This window comes from Carcharodon carcharias, chromosome 21 (assembly GCF_017639515.1).
Source record: "Carcharodon carcharias isolate sCarCar2 chromosome 21, sCarCar2.pri, whole genome shotgun sequence".
Classification (NCBI taxonomy): Eukaryota; Metazoa; Chordata; class Chondrichthyes; order Lamniformes; family Lamnidae; genus Carcharodon; species Carcharodon carcharias.
Window position 1 is genome coordinate 37,570,728 of NC_054487.1, and position 15,863 is coordinate 37,586,590.

Sequence of the window (15,863 nt, forward strand, 5' to 3'; positions counted from 1 at the left end):
GTAGCAGAGAAAGCAACTGACATATCTAACCCCCAGCAAGGAAAACATCATCTTCAAAAGAGAGGGTAGAAGGAAAAGGAACTGGGAAAGTATTGACGCAAAAAAGGATTATTTAAATCATAAGATTATAGGATTATAGGATCATAAGAAACAGGAGCAGGAGCCATTTGACTCCTCAAGCCTGCTCCACGATTCAGAAAGATCATTGCTGATCTTCTGGAGTAACTATGGTCTTAACTCCATTTTGTTGTCTATCACCAATAACCCTTGATTCCATTGTCAATCAAAAATCTGTCTAACTCAGCCTTGAATATATTCAATGACCCAGCCTCCACCAATCTCGGGGAAGAGAATTCCAAAATCTAATGGCCCTCTGGGAGAAGAAATTTCTTAAATGGGAGGCCCCTTATTTTTAAACTGTGCCCCCAAATTCTAAATTCCCCCATGGGAGCAAACATCCTCTCATCTACCCTGCCTCGCCCCTCAGGATCTTGTATGTTTCAATGAGATCGCCTCTCATTCTTCTCAACTCCAATGAGTTTAGGCCCAACCTGCTGGACATTTCCTCAAAAGGCAACCCCTTCATCCCAGGAATCAGCCTAGTCAACCTTCTGTGAACTATTTCCAATATAAGTAATGTCTTTCCTTTACGTAAGGAGACTAAAACTGTACATAGTACACCAGGTGCAATCTCATCAATGCCCTATACAGTTGTAGTAAGACTCCCCTACCATTATACTCCTTCCCCCTTACAATAAAAGCCAACATTCTATTTGCCTTCCTAATTGCTTGCTGTACCTGCAAGCTAACATTTTTTGATATACAAGGACACCCAAACCCCTCTGTATTGCAGCATCCTGCAGTTCCTCTCCATTTAAACAATAATCTATTTTTCTATTCTTCCTCCCAAAGTGGACAATTTCACGCATTCCCACATTGTACTCCATCTACCATATTTTTGCCAACTCACTTAATCTATCTACAGCCCTTTTCAAACTCTTTGTATTTTCCTCACAACTTGCTTTCCTGTGTATCTTCATATCATCAGCAAATTTAGCCAAACACCATCAGTCTTCCATCCAAGCCATTAATAAATATTGTAAGTAGTTGAGGCCCCAGCACTGATCCTATGGCACACCATTAGTTACAATTTACCAATCTGCAAATTACCCATTCATTCTGTCTCTCAGATTCCTGTTAGTTAACCAATCCTCTATCTATGCTAATATATCACCCCCAACACCATGAGCTCTTTTCTTCTAGAGTAACCTTTCCTGTGGTACCTTTTCGAATGCCTTTTGCAAATCCAAATACACATCTACTACTTCCCCTTTATCTACCCTACACGTTACATCCTCAACAAACCCAGGAACACACAAAAGGCTGGAAAAACAGGGGACTCTTACCATGAAAGGAGTGTGGTGGCCAAGGGCAAGGAAGCGCAGTCCCAAACCATGTAAGATGTTGATCATTCCTTTTACAAGCAGCAGAAAGAAACAATTAGAAAGTACTAGTCAGGTCATGATGGTTTTGTTGCAAATGGAAAAAGTTACAATTAGGGTAAAAAAGTACCTGCTACCCCAGCCCACTGGCCAAATGCCACAACTCTTGTCCCTTTGCTATTGACCATTTTTTCATAATCAATGAGGCGAATTTCCTGTAAGTTAAAGTGTAACAAAAAGCAATATAAGCATGGTTCTTTAGGAGTACAGCTCCCTATATCATATTTCTATTGATGCAGTGATTAAACAGAGCTAGCGATGCAAAAGTATCAACCTGCACCAAGGGCCCAGATTTTTGCCATGACGGAGAGGCTCTCCATCATGGCAAAAATAGTGGAAATAGCTAAAAATCCTAAGTCGGTCTCCCTCCAAAAAGGCATTTCCTATTTTCGCAGTGGTGAGGCTGGAGTCAGGCTGGGGTCTGTGTGTGCTAGCCAGCTAAATCATCAGCCAACTCAACTGAAGTGGGATTTTGGTAGGCCAGGGGTATGAAACCCAGTGTGTGCATATTAGACCAGGTAAGAGCTGCTCTGAACTTGGTGGATGCATTTGGACAGCCAGGGTACCCTTTTAGAGAAGTAAGGTGCCCTTTTGGATATGATCCCAGGACACCTTTGGGAGAGGTAAGGGCACCCTTTTGGATTGTTAAAAGTAAACATTATTGCATGTAAAATGTGCACAAACTCATTGGAACTATCAAAGCTGTCAAAAAACTGTAAAACTGTCAAAGAACTGTCAAGCTGTCAAAAGAACTGCCAAAACTCTTTTAAGAACATAGGGACAGGAGTAGGCCATTCAGCCCATTGAGCCTGCTCCGCCATTCAATACGATCATGGCTTATTTTCCACTTCAATGCCTTTTTCCCACACTATCCCCATCACAAAAACAGAATTACCTGGAAAAACTCAGCAGGTCTGGCAGCATCGGCGGAGAAGAAAAGAGTTGACGTTTCGAGTCCTCATGACCCTTCGACAGAACTATCCCCATATCCGTTTATGTCATTGACAGATTTCTAAATACCAATCTCTATTTTAAACATACTCAATGCCTTAGCTTCCGCAGCTTTCTGGGATAGAAAATGCCAAAGAATTTTGAACTGTCAAAACTCTTTGGGACTATCAAAGCTCAATGGAACTGACAAAGCTGTCAATGAATTTAACCCTGTGGGGCTATAAATTAAAACAAAAACAGTCTGGAATTCAAAAAATAATCAGTGCTTGACATTTCATTCTGTCTGTTGACATAAACCTGACGGTTATCATTATAGGATTTGTTCTGTAATGTCAGATTTTACAAACTAACATTACCACAGTGGGGCGCCTGTTAAGGGAGCAATTTGACTGACAGTTCCAAATGGTTATAGAATAGAAATATTTGTTTTTATACAAGATGAGCTGAAGGAATTTCTATGTATTGAATTTTTTTTAAATCAGAGTATTTTTTGTTTAAAATAATGATGTCATCAACAGACACATAACTTTATTATATGTCAGCATAAAGTTATGAGATTTGCCATGGTGGATACTCAGTGAGTTGCAACAAGGGCATAAGGGCAAAGAGTGGTGGGTGGGGGTAATGGGTTGGCATGAGTTGGCACTATGTTGGCACAGGGCCTATAAAGGGTGGGTATAGGGGCATGTGTTGGCATAGGTTGGCATGGATGGGGCATGGGTAGTACGTGGGGGGTGAGGGGTGAGGTCTGGAGGGTTGCTTTTTGTTTTAATCATTTTTTTATTGAATTGAAGTGCTGGAGCACACAGGCAGGCCCGCCTTCACACCTGGCAGCCTCCGCACTCATTCTGGGGGCAGTGGACCCAACTTCTAATCCAGCCCGCCTCCGGAATGAAAATTGGAAATGCAGGTGGCCATTTTTAAAGGTTGGATTCACAGATCCGGGAATTCTCCCATTTCTGCATCTGAACTGGGAACAAAAATCTGGGCCAAGGTCTGAGTAAAATAGAATTTCCAATGTATTTAATTATCCAGGGTTTATCCATAAAATCAGAAGATCTTCCCTAAAAAGGACCTCAGCTTCACACTGCAATGCTGCACTATTGTAATGGCTCAAAAACAGGGAAAACATTGACAACATTAAAATATAAAGAGAAAACAGCAACTCACAGTAGGTTGGTCAACATTTAAAATGGAAGCAGACATTTCTTCATTTTTTACTTCAAATTCCCAACATTTACAGTTCTCTTTTCCTACCCCCACGAGGATATTGCATGTACAAGGTTACTCAATACATACATTTCTGTTGCAATATCTAAAATACACAATATTTACAGAGTAAAGTATATTTATATTACCCTGTTAACTGATCCCTTTTGTTTATGGTTGAGGGGATCGTGTTTATTTTTGAAGAATTTTATTCAAGTTATGTTCTTAAGTACCTGCCTGTTTTGTCTTTTGTTTATTTAATCAAATGCCCCTAATAACGATTTGATTTTACTTGTAAAAGGGATTATTGTACACATTGCACTGTTTTTAAATCTTTGCAATAGTGTTTTCCAATCTTTATCATATTTTATTATACCAAAAAGAACAACATGGACTCCTACATTCTGGGCTAAGCGCAGAATCTACATCCTGTTGTGCACTGGCAATGCTGCTTCTCTTGACCAGACAGTCTGAAAATTGTACTCTTGCCTTCCATCACTGAAATGTATGGCAAAGCCCAACTCTGACCAGTCAGATGTGTCTTGTTTTTTGTTTCAATGATGCGCACAGGCTGTCAACATTGTAGCTAACTTTATTAATAACACATTTTCCAAACATATCTGCAGTAACTAAATTCTATCAAGACAGACTCCAACAGGAGCTATCTGATTTTCAACTCCCGGTCAGATGACCTCCTATCTAGTACAGAGTATATAGTATCTAAAACTGGAGTGCACTACCACAATCAACTATTATTTTGTTGGCATTTCCCTTTTTAAAAAAAACTTTTAGACAACTCAAGTACACAAAGTCTCTATTCTTTCTCACTCTGTTTTGATCAGTCTGTTTTGTCTTTACTCATCTCTGTATCTCTGTGAATTTTTCACAATTCTTCCACTGGATGTTCTGAATGGCGACAGAGGTGATTTTGAAGGCGCCTTCTCCAGCTCTGTCATTATCACCCCTTGGATAGTTTTCAGGACTCTCAGGCTTTGTCTAGTTATCTGTCGCTTCACCGGTGCATTCTGATTTTTGATCTTCAGCTACACTTTCTGGTTCAGAGCAGAGTTGCGTTTCATTTGTTTTCCTGTACTGTTGTCTGTTTGGAGTCTGCACTATGAAAGACCTTGGTTCTCCTGTGATTCCTGTGACAACAGACAACAGCAGGATTCCAGATCCCTTCATGCTGAATCCTTACTCTCTCTCCATTGTTCAGGTCTGGCAGAGATTGGACACCTCGATCAAAGTATTGTTTCTGCTTCAGCTGTCTCGGTTTGATCAGGTCCTGTACATTGCAGCTCACTGGCTGTGGAAATAACAGCTGGGGTGCTGTTGGAAGCTTAGTTCTTAGTCTTTCCCCCATCAGGAACTATGCTGGAGATGATCCAATGCCCTCTAATGGAATATTCCTGAAGTTCAGCAGAGACAGGTAGGGGTCTCTTCCAACTGCCTTTGCCTTCTTTAACAGGATTGTAAGTTCCACCATTCCGTTGGATATGGAAATTTGGGACTTGACGTGGTCTAGCAAAACTCTCAGTTCTGTGCAAAGTTACAAAACTCAGTGCCTGAGAATCGTGGACCGTTATGTGGGATGAGCAGTTCAGTTATGCCTTGGTGAGCAAAAATTGATTTTAAATAATTTGTTCCAGTGATGCTCTTACTATCATTTCTCAGCAGCACAGACTCAAAAAACTTTGTGTAATAATCTACTGCTAGTAGGTGCGCACTGTTGTCAAATGTGAACAAATCCACTCCAATTTTCTGTCAGGGCCTCTCTGGAGCACTGTATGGTTGAAGTGGTTCTTTTTGTTGCAAGTCCCTGTACTTTTGGCACATTGCACACGCATTTACCATTTCCCCGATTTGTGCTCCCATTCCCGGCCAATACATTAAATCTCTTGCTTTTCTCCTCGAGCATGTTTCTATGCTGAGGTGACTTTCATGTATGTTCTGCAGCATTGGTTTCCTCAGTGTTGCAGGAATTATGATCTTTTCTCCCTTGATAAGTATTCCTTCTGCTCCATGAAGTTCCTCACAAAAGTTCCAGTACTCTTGTACAGCAAAAGGGGCTCTGCCAAGATGTGTGGGCCAGCCAGTTTGCACAATCTGCTGCAGCTTTCTCAAGGTGGCATCATTCTTGGTCTGTTCCCTGATCTCATCCAGTTTGGTTACAGCCACAAGTAAATTCTTTGTCAGCATGTGAAATTGTGCTTCTGTTTCGTTATCCTCTTCCTCCTATGTATGCAAGGGACAGAGTCTCTGCATTTTAAAATAATTTCCAATAACATTACAGACATTATTATATCTTCTTGCCAATGCCCATTGGTGCCTCATTTTGCAAGAAGACAGCTCTTGTAGAAGTTCTCAGAGGTGCTGTCAGGTCTGACATGTTCAGAATGAATTTCCTAAGATAGGTCACCATTCCCAAAAACCTCTCAAAGTCTTTCTTACGTTCTGGAGGTGGCATGTTCATGACTGCTTCAATTTTACTCAGCTCCATTCTTCAATTTTCTTGATGATGTGAAGTTTCTCCGTCCTGTCCAACACTGCTTTCTGTCGGTCTTCTCAGCATTACTGGTATTTTAATGGGTGGGTGTATTTTGGGTGTCACAGTTTCGTCAATCTTGATGGTGTGTTCTCCTTTTAAGCAGCCAATTCCCCGAAACACATCTCTATACTCGCTCAGGATGTCAGCAGTGGTGACAGTCATTATTCTCTTGATTAGCTTCAGATTTCCACAACCTTTGATTCCAAGAATGGGTTTTGCATCAGTTTTCACCATTATGAATGGAAGTGCTTGAGACTGTTTTTTGGAGTTCACTTTAAGTGTGCACTTACTTGCCTTCTACTGCAATTTTTTTCACCCTGTATAAGTAGCCAGCTTCACTTTTGTTTTAATTAGACGTTTTTCTTTACTTATCTTCCAATACAGACTTATGGGAATGACATCCCCTTGTGCACCTTTGTCAAGCTTGAAATTCACCATCATGTTGGCAATTTTTAAATCAATCTTCTATTCATATTCTTTGGAATCTGTTGTTACTGCACCAACGAAAAGTTCAGTTTCAGTGTGTGTCATCATCTGCAATTGTGTGCACTTGCTTCGGTTTACATACCGTGGTGAAGTGATTTAGTTTATCACAGTTCTTACACTGCTTTCCATAGGCTAGACATGGTAAATGTGTTCCACATTGACTGCATTTAAATGTTCTAATAGCAGTTTTTTTTAACCTTCAAGCTGTTTATTTGTTCTTTCCCGGGGCTGTTTCTGTTTAACTGCATCTAACTGTATGACTGTGTGCAGCTAATCATCTTCTGTCATCTGTTTAATCTGGCATTTCATTGTCTCTGCCGTTCTACAGATATTTATTCCTTTCTTCAGCATGAGATCAACTTCTCTCAAAAGCAGTTCTCTCAGATTGTCATTTGCAATTCTACAAATGATTCTATCTTGGATGAGTGATACTTCAAGCTCTCCAAATTCACGTGATTTAACTTGTTTTCTCAGCTCAGTTATGTACTAGCTAATGTTGTCACTATCTTGTGTGCACATAAAAAATCGGTATCTTTTATACATGATGTTTTTCTTAGGGCTGCAGTAGGCTTCGAATTTTTCCACTATTTCTTTCAAGTCATTTTGTTTCTCATCGCTTTAAAACATGAATGTGTTATAGACTTCTAGGGATTCTTCCCCTGCTACATGAAGAAAGATGGGAGACTGTACCACAGGATCTTTTTTATCACTGCCCGTCACTGTGAGGTACCGCTCAAATCACTGCCGGACCCTCCTCCAGTTTTCAGTAAGATTGCCCTCCAAACTGAGTTCTGTTGGTGGTTTCAGAACCTCCATTGTTGTGTGTAGTTTACTTCTGAAACCATGTCTTGTTTTTTGTTTCAATGATGCACACAGGCTGTCAACATTGTAGCTGACTTAACTTTATTGATAACAATCTTTCTAACATAAACACATATCTGCAGTAACTGAATTTGATCAAGACAGGCTCCAACATGTGCTATCTGACTTTCAACTCCCAGGTCAGGCGACCCCCTATATAGTAGAGTAACATATAGTATCTAATACTGGAGTTCACTACCACTACCAATAATTATCATGACAAGATGGGCCTAAGCTTCTTTACAACAACACTCCCCCTCAATCTATTAATTCTTTTGGTGTGGGCGGTTTTGATTCAATTCAATTCCCAATGAGCTTCAATAAAGAGCATCTCACTGGCCTCGAATCAGACAGTCTCTCATTTAGAAAGCACAATGATTGAGCACTGGAAAAAGCATTATGTGTTTTTAGTGGCAGGAGAAGCCTCTCAGAGGCTGAAGTGTAGGAATATTATTTAGGGAATTCAGACAGAGCTTTGAGACATGGTGATTTCTGACAGTACTTGACAATCTCAGCTTTCAAGATTTCAGAGTCTGTGACTTCAATAATAAAAATCAGAATTGCCAAAAACTGTTGTTCACATACTTAGGCTTTTGTAAAGCTAAAAGTGCACTCTCAACAAAGACAAGGGACATGGCTTTTGGTTTTGGCTCAGAATACTGATGTCGGGGTCAAATAGGGATCAAGATCCTGCACTGTGTGAGAAACTGTAACCCAGTAATGATTTTCCGTGGATTGGCCATTTAGTGGCCAGAGAGCATAGGCTCTTGAAGCAGGAGGGCCAATAGGAGGCCTTTCAGCTCAGAAGAATTTGAAGCCTGCCGTTGCAGTTGGGAAAGTCAGAGATTGTTCCATTTTGAGGTGCAACTTATAAATTTAAAACCACCACAGCACCCTCATGGAGGAGGAACCCTCTACAGGGTGGCCTGTGGCCACGGTTATAGGCAGAGAGGCAGGTTGGGGTGCAAAGCCTGCCTACCCAGTGCTGCACTGGTCCTCTGGTCTGCTACCTCCAGGCAACTTCAGTTCTAACACCACATGGTGACTGAAAATTTCCACTTTTTCTCTGAAAATGATCAATTAAGGCCAATTAACTTACCTTATCTTGTTACCCACCACTTGCAGATGAGTATTGCCCTTCCACCCCGATCCCACCTCTAGGAAAATGGTGGAATGGTGCTGACAAACCAGCACACTGCCTCTGTGCTCATCCAAGGAGTATCTATCTGGCTCCTAACATTGTTTCTTAAAGAGAATTTCTATATATCTAGAAGGCAACATACTCAGTGTATGCTAAAATATCTGTTTGTATTCACTATTGTCAATAATTATAAAGATATGGAAAATGTTCAAACAATGAAGCTGTTAGCAGTTACAAGGCAGATTTCCTTCCTACTTTTTGTTTTCTCGGCATACATTTGTAAAGGTCACCACATCAAATTCAGAGAAAAAAAGTTTAAGAAATTGTTAACAAAAAACATATGTTTCTGCCATACCTTTGCAACGATAGCATCCAGAAGAGGCATGTTTGCCTCTTGGGCTTTAATAGTATGTGAGAAGAAAGCATAAGTCTTCTTAGATATCAGCTTCTCCACTGGAGGGCTTTTCACTCCAATAATTAAAGAAGCCTCGGAGATGTCTTCCTGGATTATAGCCCCTGCTTGCCTATAATCCTAAAAATAGAGATGTTACAAAATGGTTTCTCCTTTTTTAAGTCAACTTCAAAAGCATTGAGCCTCAGAAAACCAATATGTCAGAGATGAACAAATCCCCTGTAGTTACTGGTACCATTTGGCGATTGTATGCGCCCACTCACATTGTGAAGGAAATCAGAATTGGACATAAAGTTGGCAGTGTGGGACCAAAAATCCATATTTTTTTTTAAAAGGAGTATCAAACAGTTCATCAAATTTCTTAAGCATTTGGGACTTAGAGGTGTTAATAATGCAAACCTAAAAATGACTGCTATGGATATTAATGGACAAACATTTCACAGTTTAGGGATTCCACTGAACTGAGGTTTTTCTGTGCTGATTGGTGTAACCTGCACAGAATTTTATGCCCAATTTGAGTCAGCACACCTCCTGTTTCCAAGATGTTTCACACTAGTTTTATAAATGTCACATGTGAAAGTAGGCCTTGCCTACAAAATTGGCCACAACCCTAGAGTGAATTTGCCACCACTGGGAGTTTTCACTAATTGTGTTCACTTGCAAGCCTTCAGGAAAACTTTAAAAATTAAACTGGTTCTTCTGAGTATTTTTAAGATAGAAAAGGGCACATTTTAAAAGCTTCTAAATTTATTTTTTCATTTGATTTATTGAGAAAGGGACCACTGTACCTCAATATAACTAGAAAGTTGTTATATACATTTGTTAAAAATGTATTCCAGTAATTTAAAATTGGGTACTCCTAGGTGATGGATTGATGGTGATTAAAAAAGCTTACTTTTCATAATAAGCTCAGTTTCAGCTGTAGTAATTACACTGCACCCATTCTTAAATATCAGAAGGAAAGGTTTTTTTAAAGCAAAATCTTTTTTAAGAAAAATTCTGTTTTAAAACGCTGCCTATTTGCACTGGTTTAGATTGTGATATGTAAGTGAGATTGAGCAGAAATACTGGGGGCCGGTGGTGGGGAGAGAACACTTTTCAAAATGGATGTAATTTTGAGCATACACCAGGGGCAGAATTTTATGTTTGTCGGGCAGGCGGACCCGACCCAATCGGCAGGGGGTGCGTAGCCGATCTCCACCGGCGAAATGGGCAGCGCCGCATTTTGCACGGGCGGGCCAATTAAGGCCCACCCAGCGCGTTTCAGACCCCCATGTACAGTGAGAAATTCAAATGTGCGGCGGGCATGTACAGACTGCCGATTCCAATGGGGAACCGACAGTCTGTATAAAGAAAGGCCAGGCAGCCTCCTTTAGGCTGTTCACCATGGCCAGCGACAGGGCTCCAGAGGAGGTGAGGGCAGAGGAGGAGCAGGGGACCAATGTGCCCCTCTGTTCTCTGATGCCTGCCTTGCTGCCCTCCGCAAAGAGGGGTCAAAGCATCGGGAGGTGTTGTTTCCTGAGGATGAGAGGAGGAGGGCCCCCCACGTGACCAGGCAGGCATGGTAGGAGTTGGCAGAGGCTGTAAGCTCTCAAGATGCTGTGCAGTGCACAGGAACACAGTACCACAAACGTTTCAATGATTTGTTGTACTCTGGAAGGGTAAGTACCATGTCGGCCTTGGCCATTTTACCCAGCAGGCAACCTTAGCCTTTGAAGCCCCCCCCCCCCCCCCCACAACACATCTTAGTGTCGTTACTGCATTGGGCATTTGGCACAGGCTGGGTGGGCAAACAGATAGTGACCATGCTTATATCAGCCTTAGTGGTTGAGGAGAAGATGGGTTCTCCCCGCAGCATATGTTGGTGTTTGTCACATTTGTGTAGTCTGGGGGCAACCTGCAGGGGAAGCAGCTAGACACATACTCAGAACTCCAACACATGTCATGTTGATGGTGATGAGATGGTGGAAGGGGAGCCTCAAGGTGTCATGGCCAAGAGCCATCTGCTGGCCTCGGCGCCACACCTAGTTGCGCCTCATTGCCATGTGCGCTAAGACCCGTGTTTTATTCAAAGTGATGGATGCCGAATGTGTCCAAGGTGGCCATTGGGAGAGGGGGTTGGGAGCAGCCTGATCACTGATCACCAGTAGTGTGGACAGGAGCCGCTGGAAGCCTCAGATGGGCCACTGTGGTTGGGGTGCGGCATGCGCATGCAGAGTACATGAGCGATCAGCCTCAATAAATACTCTTCTCTGCTCTGCAGGCAAAAACAGCACAATAGCCGGGAGCATTTGCGGACTGGTGATGGGCATGCTGTGCTGCAGCACCTCACCACTTATGAGGAGCAGGCCATGGAGCTGGGGAGGAGTCCAGGTCGGCAGGTGTCGGTGATGCTGGGGTGCAGCGGCCAGGTATTTGAGGGCCACAGTCCCATCCACTCTGTCTGCCCACCATCCAAAGCACTGATGATTGCTGCAATCGTTAATGCAACAACACTGCTCATTCACAGACTGATACAGTCAGACGTGTGGGTCATACACAAAGGTCCCTCTGCCCCTTGAGGATGCGTGTCTCTAGCACTTTACAAAGTCGCCTTATCCCATTTGTGACTACTATCCCCATGGCCCAACATGCCATGGCATCGCTGCTGTACATCCAAAGACTTATTTTATCCTTTCACATCAGTTCTCCAATGCCATCCCTCCCATGAAGTGCAGGTCACAAATGAACGCAGAAGTGTAGGTGTGGCCTCAACAGCATTTTCTGCACTTGCAACATGACCTCCCTTTTCCTACATTCTATTCCTCGGCTAATAAAGACAAGTTTGGCTTTGACCTTGTTAAACACCTTATGTTCCTGTTCTGCTACCTTAACGGGTCTGCCCAGCAAGGTCCCTGTAATCGTCGTGACTTCCCACGGTCCTACCATTCCTCATGTATTCCCACTTCATTGCAATATTTAAACCAGATGGATTTTGATAAACGTGTCCACATAGCAGCAAAGTTCTGACGGCAGCAACACCCTGGAGTAACAGGTTGTCCACCATCCTTTCAGCCAGTGCATCCCAAATTACTCTGTCCAAAAGGTCTTCAGCACCTCACCCGACAACCTCATGGCACTCAACTTAAATAAATGCCATCACGTTAGTCATCCCTGTGCCAAGGGGAAATGTTACCTTCTGTCCACCCGTTCTATGCCCCTCATAACGGTATGAAGGTCAATAATGTGACCTGTCAATCTCCTGTGCTCCACGGCAAATGTTGCAAGTGTTTGCAATGTTTCCTCATCACTCCAACTCTCCAGGCCAGCATACATCCAGATCAGGTACCTCTGCATTCTCCCCACTCCAATGCCATCCCTCCCATGAAGTGCAGGTCACAAATGAACGCAGAAGTGTAGGTGTGGCCTCAACAGCATTTTCTGCACTTGCAACATGACCTCCCTTTTCCTACATTCTATTCCTCGGCTAATAAAGACAAGTTTGGCTTTGACCTTGTTAAACACCTTATGTTCCTGTTCTGCTACCTTAACGGGTCTGCCCAGCAAGGTCCCTGTAATCGTCGTGACTTCCCACGGTCCTACCATTCCTCATGTATTCCCATACCTTGCTTGTCTTGCCTAAGTGCTTAACCGCACACTTATCCAAATAACATTCCATGTGGCATTCCTTAGGCCATCTGACCAGCCTGTCTGTATGCGCGTGAAATGTTTGGGCCTCCTCTTGACTATTTACCACCCCACCAATGTTCGTCTCCTTAGGTTCTTGAAGGTTGAGCGACTTATGAGACTGTGGGGGGAAAGGGATGAAAGGTGTTACTTACTGAATGCTAACTGATGCACTGTCCTTGTTGTTAATTTCAGCATCACCACTGCATGGCCACCAGGAACAAGTCCAGAGCCCCCCCCTCCACACCTGAGGGCCAAGACTTGTAACTTGCGTCACATCATTTCAGCGAGCCTGGCACCAGCGCAACGACAAACACATCAGTGGGGATTATGACGTCGGCTAGTGTCCTGGGGCACAGTGGAAAGGGCACTTCACAATCGCTGGAGGAGATGGCACGGACAGAGAGTGCCGATGGCGCCAGCAGCTGGAGGACTGTAGGGGACCAGGCACATGCTGAGTCGGGCACTGATGATGTGCTTCTGGAGATGTCCCAAATGCAGCAGCTGTAGGACAAGTGGCAGGGTGCGCAGGAGCATCTGGCAGGGTTGCATGAGGGTGTGCTTCACTTGGTCTCTGTGGTGGAGGAATCCAGGCAGAGTGTCAGTGATGGCATGAACCTCAGGACAGAGCTTCAGGCTTCCTCCATTGAGGGATTGGCGACTCTCATGGAGAGGGGCTTCAATCGGATTGAGAATCTTCTGATTGGGTTACACTCTGACCTGCAAGCCCTCACAGCGTTAATGGCCACATGTGGTCATTCCCAATGTGGGAGATATTCTGGGCACAATGTGTCTCAGCTCGGTGCCCATCCATCTGTAGTGAGCAGGGAGGTCCAATGTGACCTCTCGTTGGCACAGCAGCTGCCTGTTGTCGCTGTGAGCTCCTCTCAGGGCGCTCCGGTGACCGTTGCATCCGTTGAGGCTGCATCAACTGGGGAGGTGCCAGTTCTGGAACTGGCCACTCCCCCAAGGCGGGCCCAGCACAGGCTCCACAGGCCAGAGGACGGCCGCCAAGGTCATCGAGGCCTACAGGACAGCAGAGTCAGCAGGCTATCTCAGAAGCCACTCTGAGCAATGGGGCGGCACATATATGTAGCACCTGCAAATGTAAGCATAAGGCACATTAGGTACTCCACGGGTTTGTCACTGGTGATTTTGTGTTGGTCCTAGATTAGGGAATGTTTCATTATGTGCGTCAGAGCGACGTTTGTTGTTTATTTTGATGGCAATAAAGTCCACATTTCTGACTATGGCTGAGGGTGTTTCCTTTGTGCTGCATTTGGATGTTTCACAGAAATATCATGAGTGTTTCAGTGGACATTGATGTTTCTGTACTAAGCCCTTAGGTGTTACATCTTCCACCTCATCAGCTGCAAGTAAATGCCACGTGTGGAAGCGCCAGGCAATGCTGGTCCTGTTGATCCGTGTGTGGAGCTAGCTGAAGGTTTGTTTAATTAAAGTGTCCCGGATATCCCTGCCTACTTGGTGCGGTACCAGGTCAGCAAGCTGCCCCTCATTATCGCCCTGTGCTTTCTCATCCTCTGAGGCACTGCTGGATTCATCATGTTCAACCTCATCCACTGCATCAAGGTCTTCATCGTCAACTACATCCCCCCTTTCCAGCGCCAGACTGTGCAGAGCGCAGCATGCTACCACTATCACAGAGAAGTGATCTGGGGGGTACCGGAGTGCGCCCCGAGCGGTCCAGGCAATGGAAGCACATCTTGAGAAGACCGATGGCTCTCTCCACCACAGCCCTTGTGGTGCCGTGGCTCCTATTGTACTGCTGCTCAGCTTCTGTTCTTGGATGGTGGAGAGGCGTCATGAGCCACCTTCTGAGGAGATAGCCCTTATCACCCAACGGCCATCCATCCAGCCGGGCTGGAGCACTGAAGAGTCTCGGCAACTGGGAGCATTGGAGAATGTAGGCATCATGGGAGCTGCCTGGGTACCTTGCACAGACTTGTAGAATCTGCATCCTGTGATCACAGACTATCTGCACATTCATGGAGTGGAAGCCCTTCCTGTTGACGAAGGCACCGGGCTCACCTGCTGGTGCCTTGATGGCCACATGTGTACAGTCTATAGCACCCTGGACGCCAGCAATGGCCGTGAAGCTCACTGTGCCTGACTTATCTGGTCGCAGCAGAAGTGGGTGAAGGTCAATGCACGTCTGAACAGAGCATCTGTAACCTGCTTGACACAAGTGTGGCCAGCTGATTGGGAGACACCACAAAGATCACCCACCGAGCCCAGGAAGGAGCCAGAGGCATAGTTGTGGAGGGCAACTGTGACCTTCAGAGCCACTGGCATGGGGTGTCCACCCACACAGTTAGGGGAGATCTCAGGGCCAATCATTGACAGATATAGTTCACTGTCTCCCTTGACAGTCGGAGCCTCCTTTGGTACTGCACCTCAGTCATATTGAGGTAGCTGCTTCGCCGCCTCTATACCCTGGCAGCAGGATAGCGGTGTCTTCTGCGGCCCCTTCCACCTTGGACAACCTCTTGGCCCTGCGCCCTTTGTGCCTGCGCCTGTCCTCCCAAAGGTGACTCCCCTGGGGGCTGATTGTCCAGTCCTGGCCTCCTCCTTATTCTAGCCCTCCCTTCCTCCTCAGAGGAGCTACCTCCAGTGGAGATGTCAGAACCCATACCCAGGCTAAATGGAGCCCTCTGGAAAGCTGCAGGCCCGTTAAAGATTACTGTCTGCAGAATGCTGAGCTGAAGCTTCAAAGCTGTTGGAAATCAATCTGAACTGCTAACAATCACACAGGCAAGTTTAAAACACTTTCTGCAATAAATACTTCAGATAAAACATTAACAATCCCTCTGAGCCCACATATCCCGCCCATGGATGAGGTTTGTTAAAAAATCACTTAACCGCCTGCCTGTTGGGCCCGTGTGCCGAGCTGAAGATTGCACAGGCACCTCAAAATCGACATCGATTGCTGAGTTAAGGGCCTTAACAAAGCCTTTAATTAATGGCGGGCGTGTATCGCACTTCGTAGTGTGCCCACCCAGCTAAATATTGCAATGGCGCGCGCTGACATCGGGACGCTCACCCGATGTCAATGCGAAACATTTTAAG

At 44.5% G+C, this 15,863-nt stretch overlaps 1 protein-coding gene across 3 annotated transcripts in view; it reads right to left on the bottom strand.

Annotated features, from left to right (window-relative positions):
* The window catches only part of aass (aminoadipate-semialdehyde synthase), a 115,487-nt gene that overhangs the window by 86,423 nt on the left and 13,201 nt on the right, over positions 1–15,863 (bottom strand). For all 3 annotated transcript variants that reach the window (XM_041215618.1, XM_041215617.1, XM_041215615.1), the window contains exons 4-6: positions 9,054–9,230; positions 1,573–1,657; positions 1,407–1,474 (exon numbers count right to left, since the gene is read on the bottom strand). In XM_041215618.1, the coding sequence (XP_041071552.1) occupies positions 1,407–1,474; positions 1,573–1,657; positions 9,054–9,230 (330 nt within the window). The remainder of the gene's footprint in view (positions 1–1,406; positions 1,475–1,572; positions 1,658–9,053; positions 9,231–15,863) is intronic.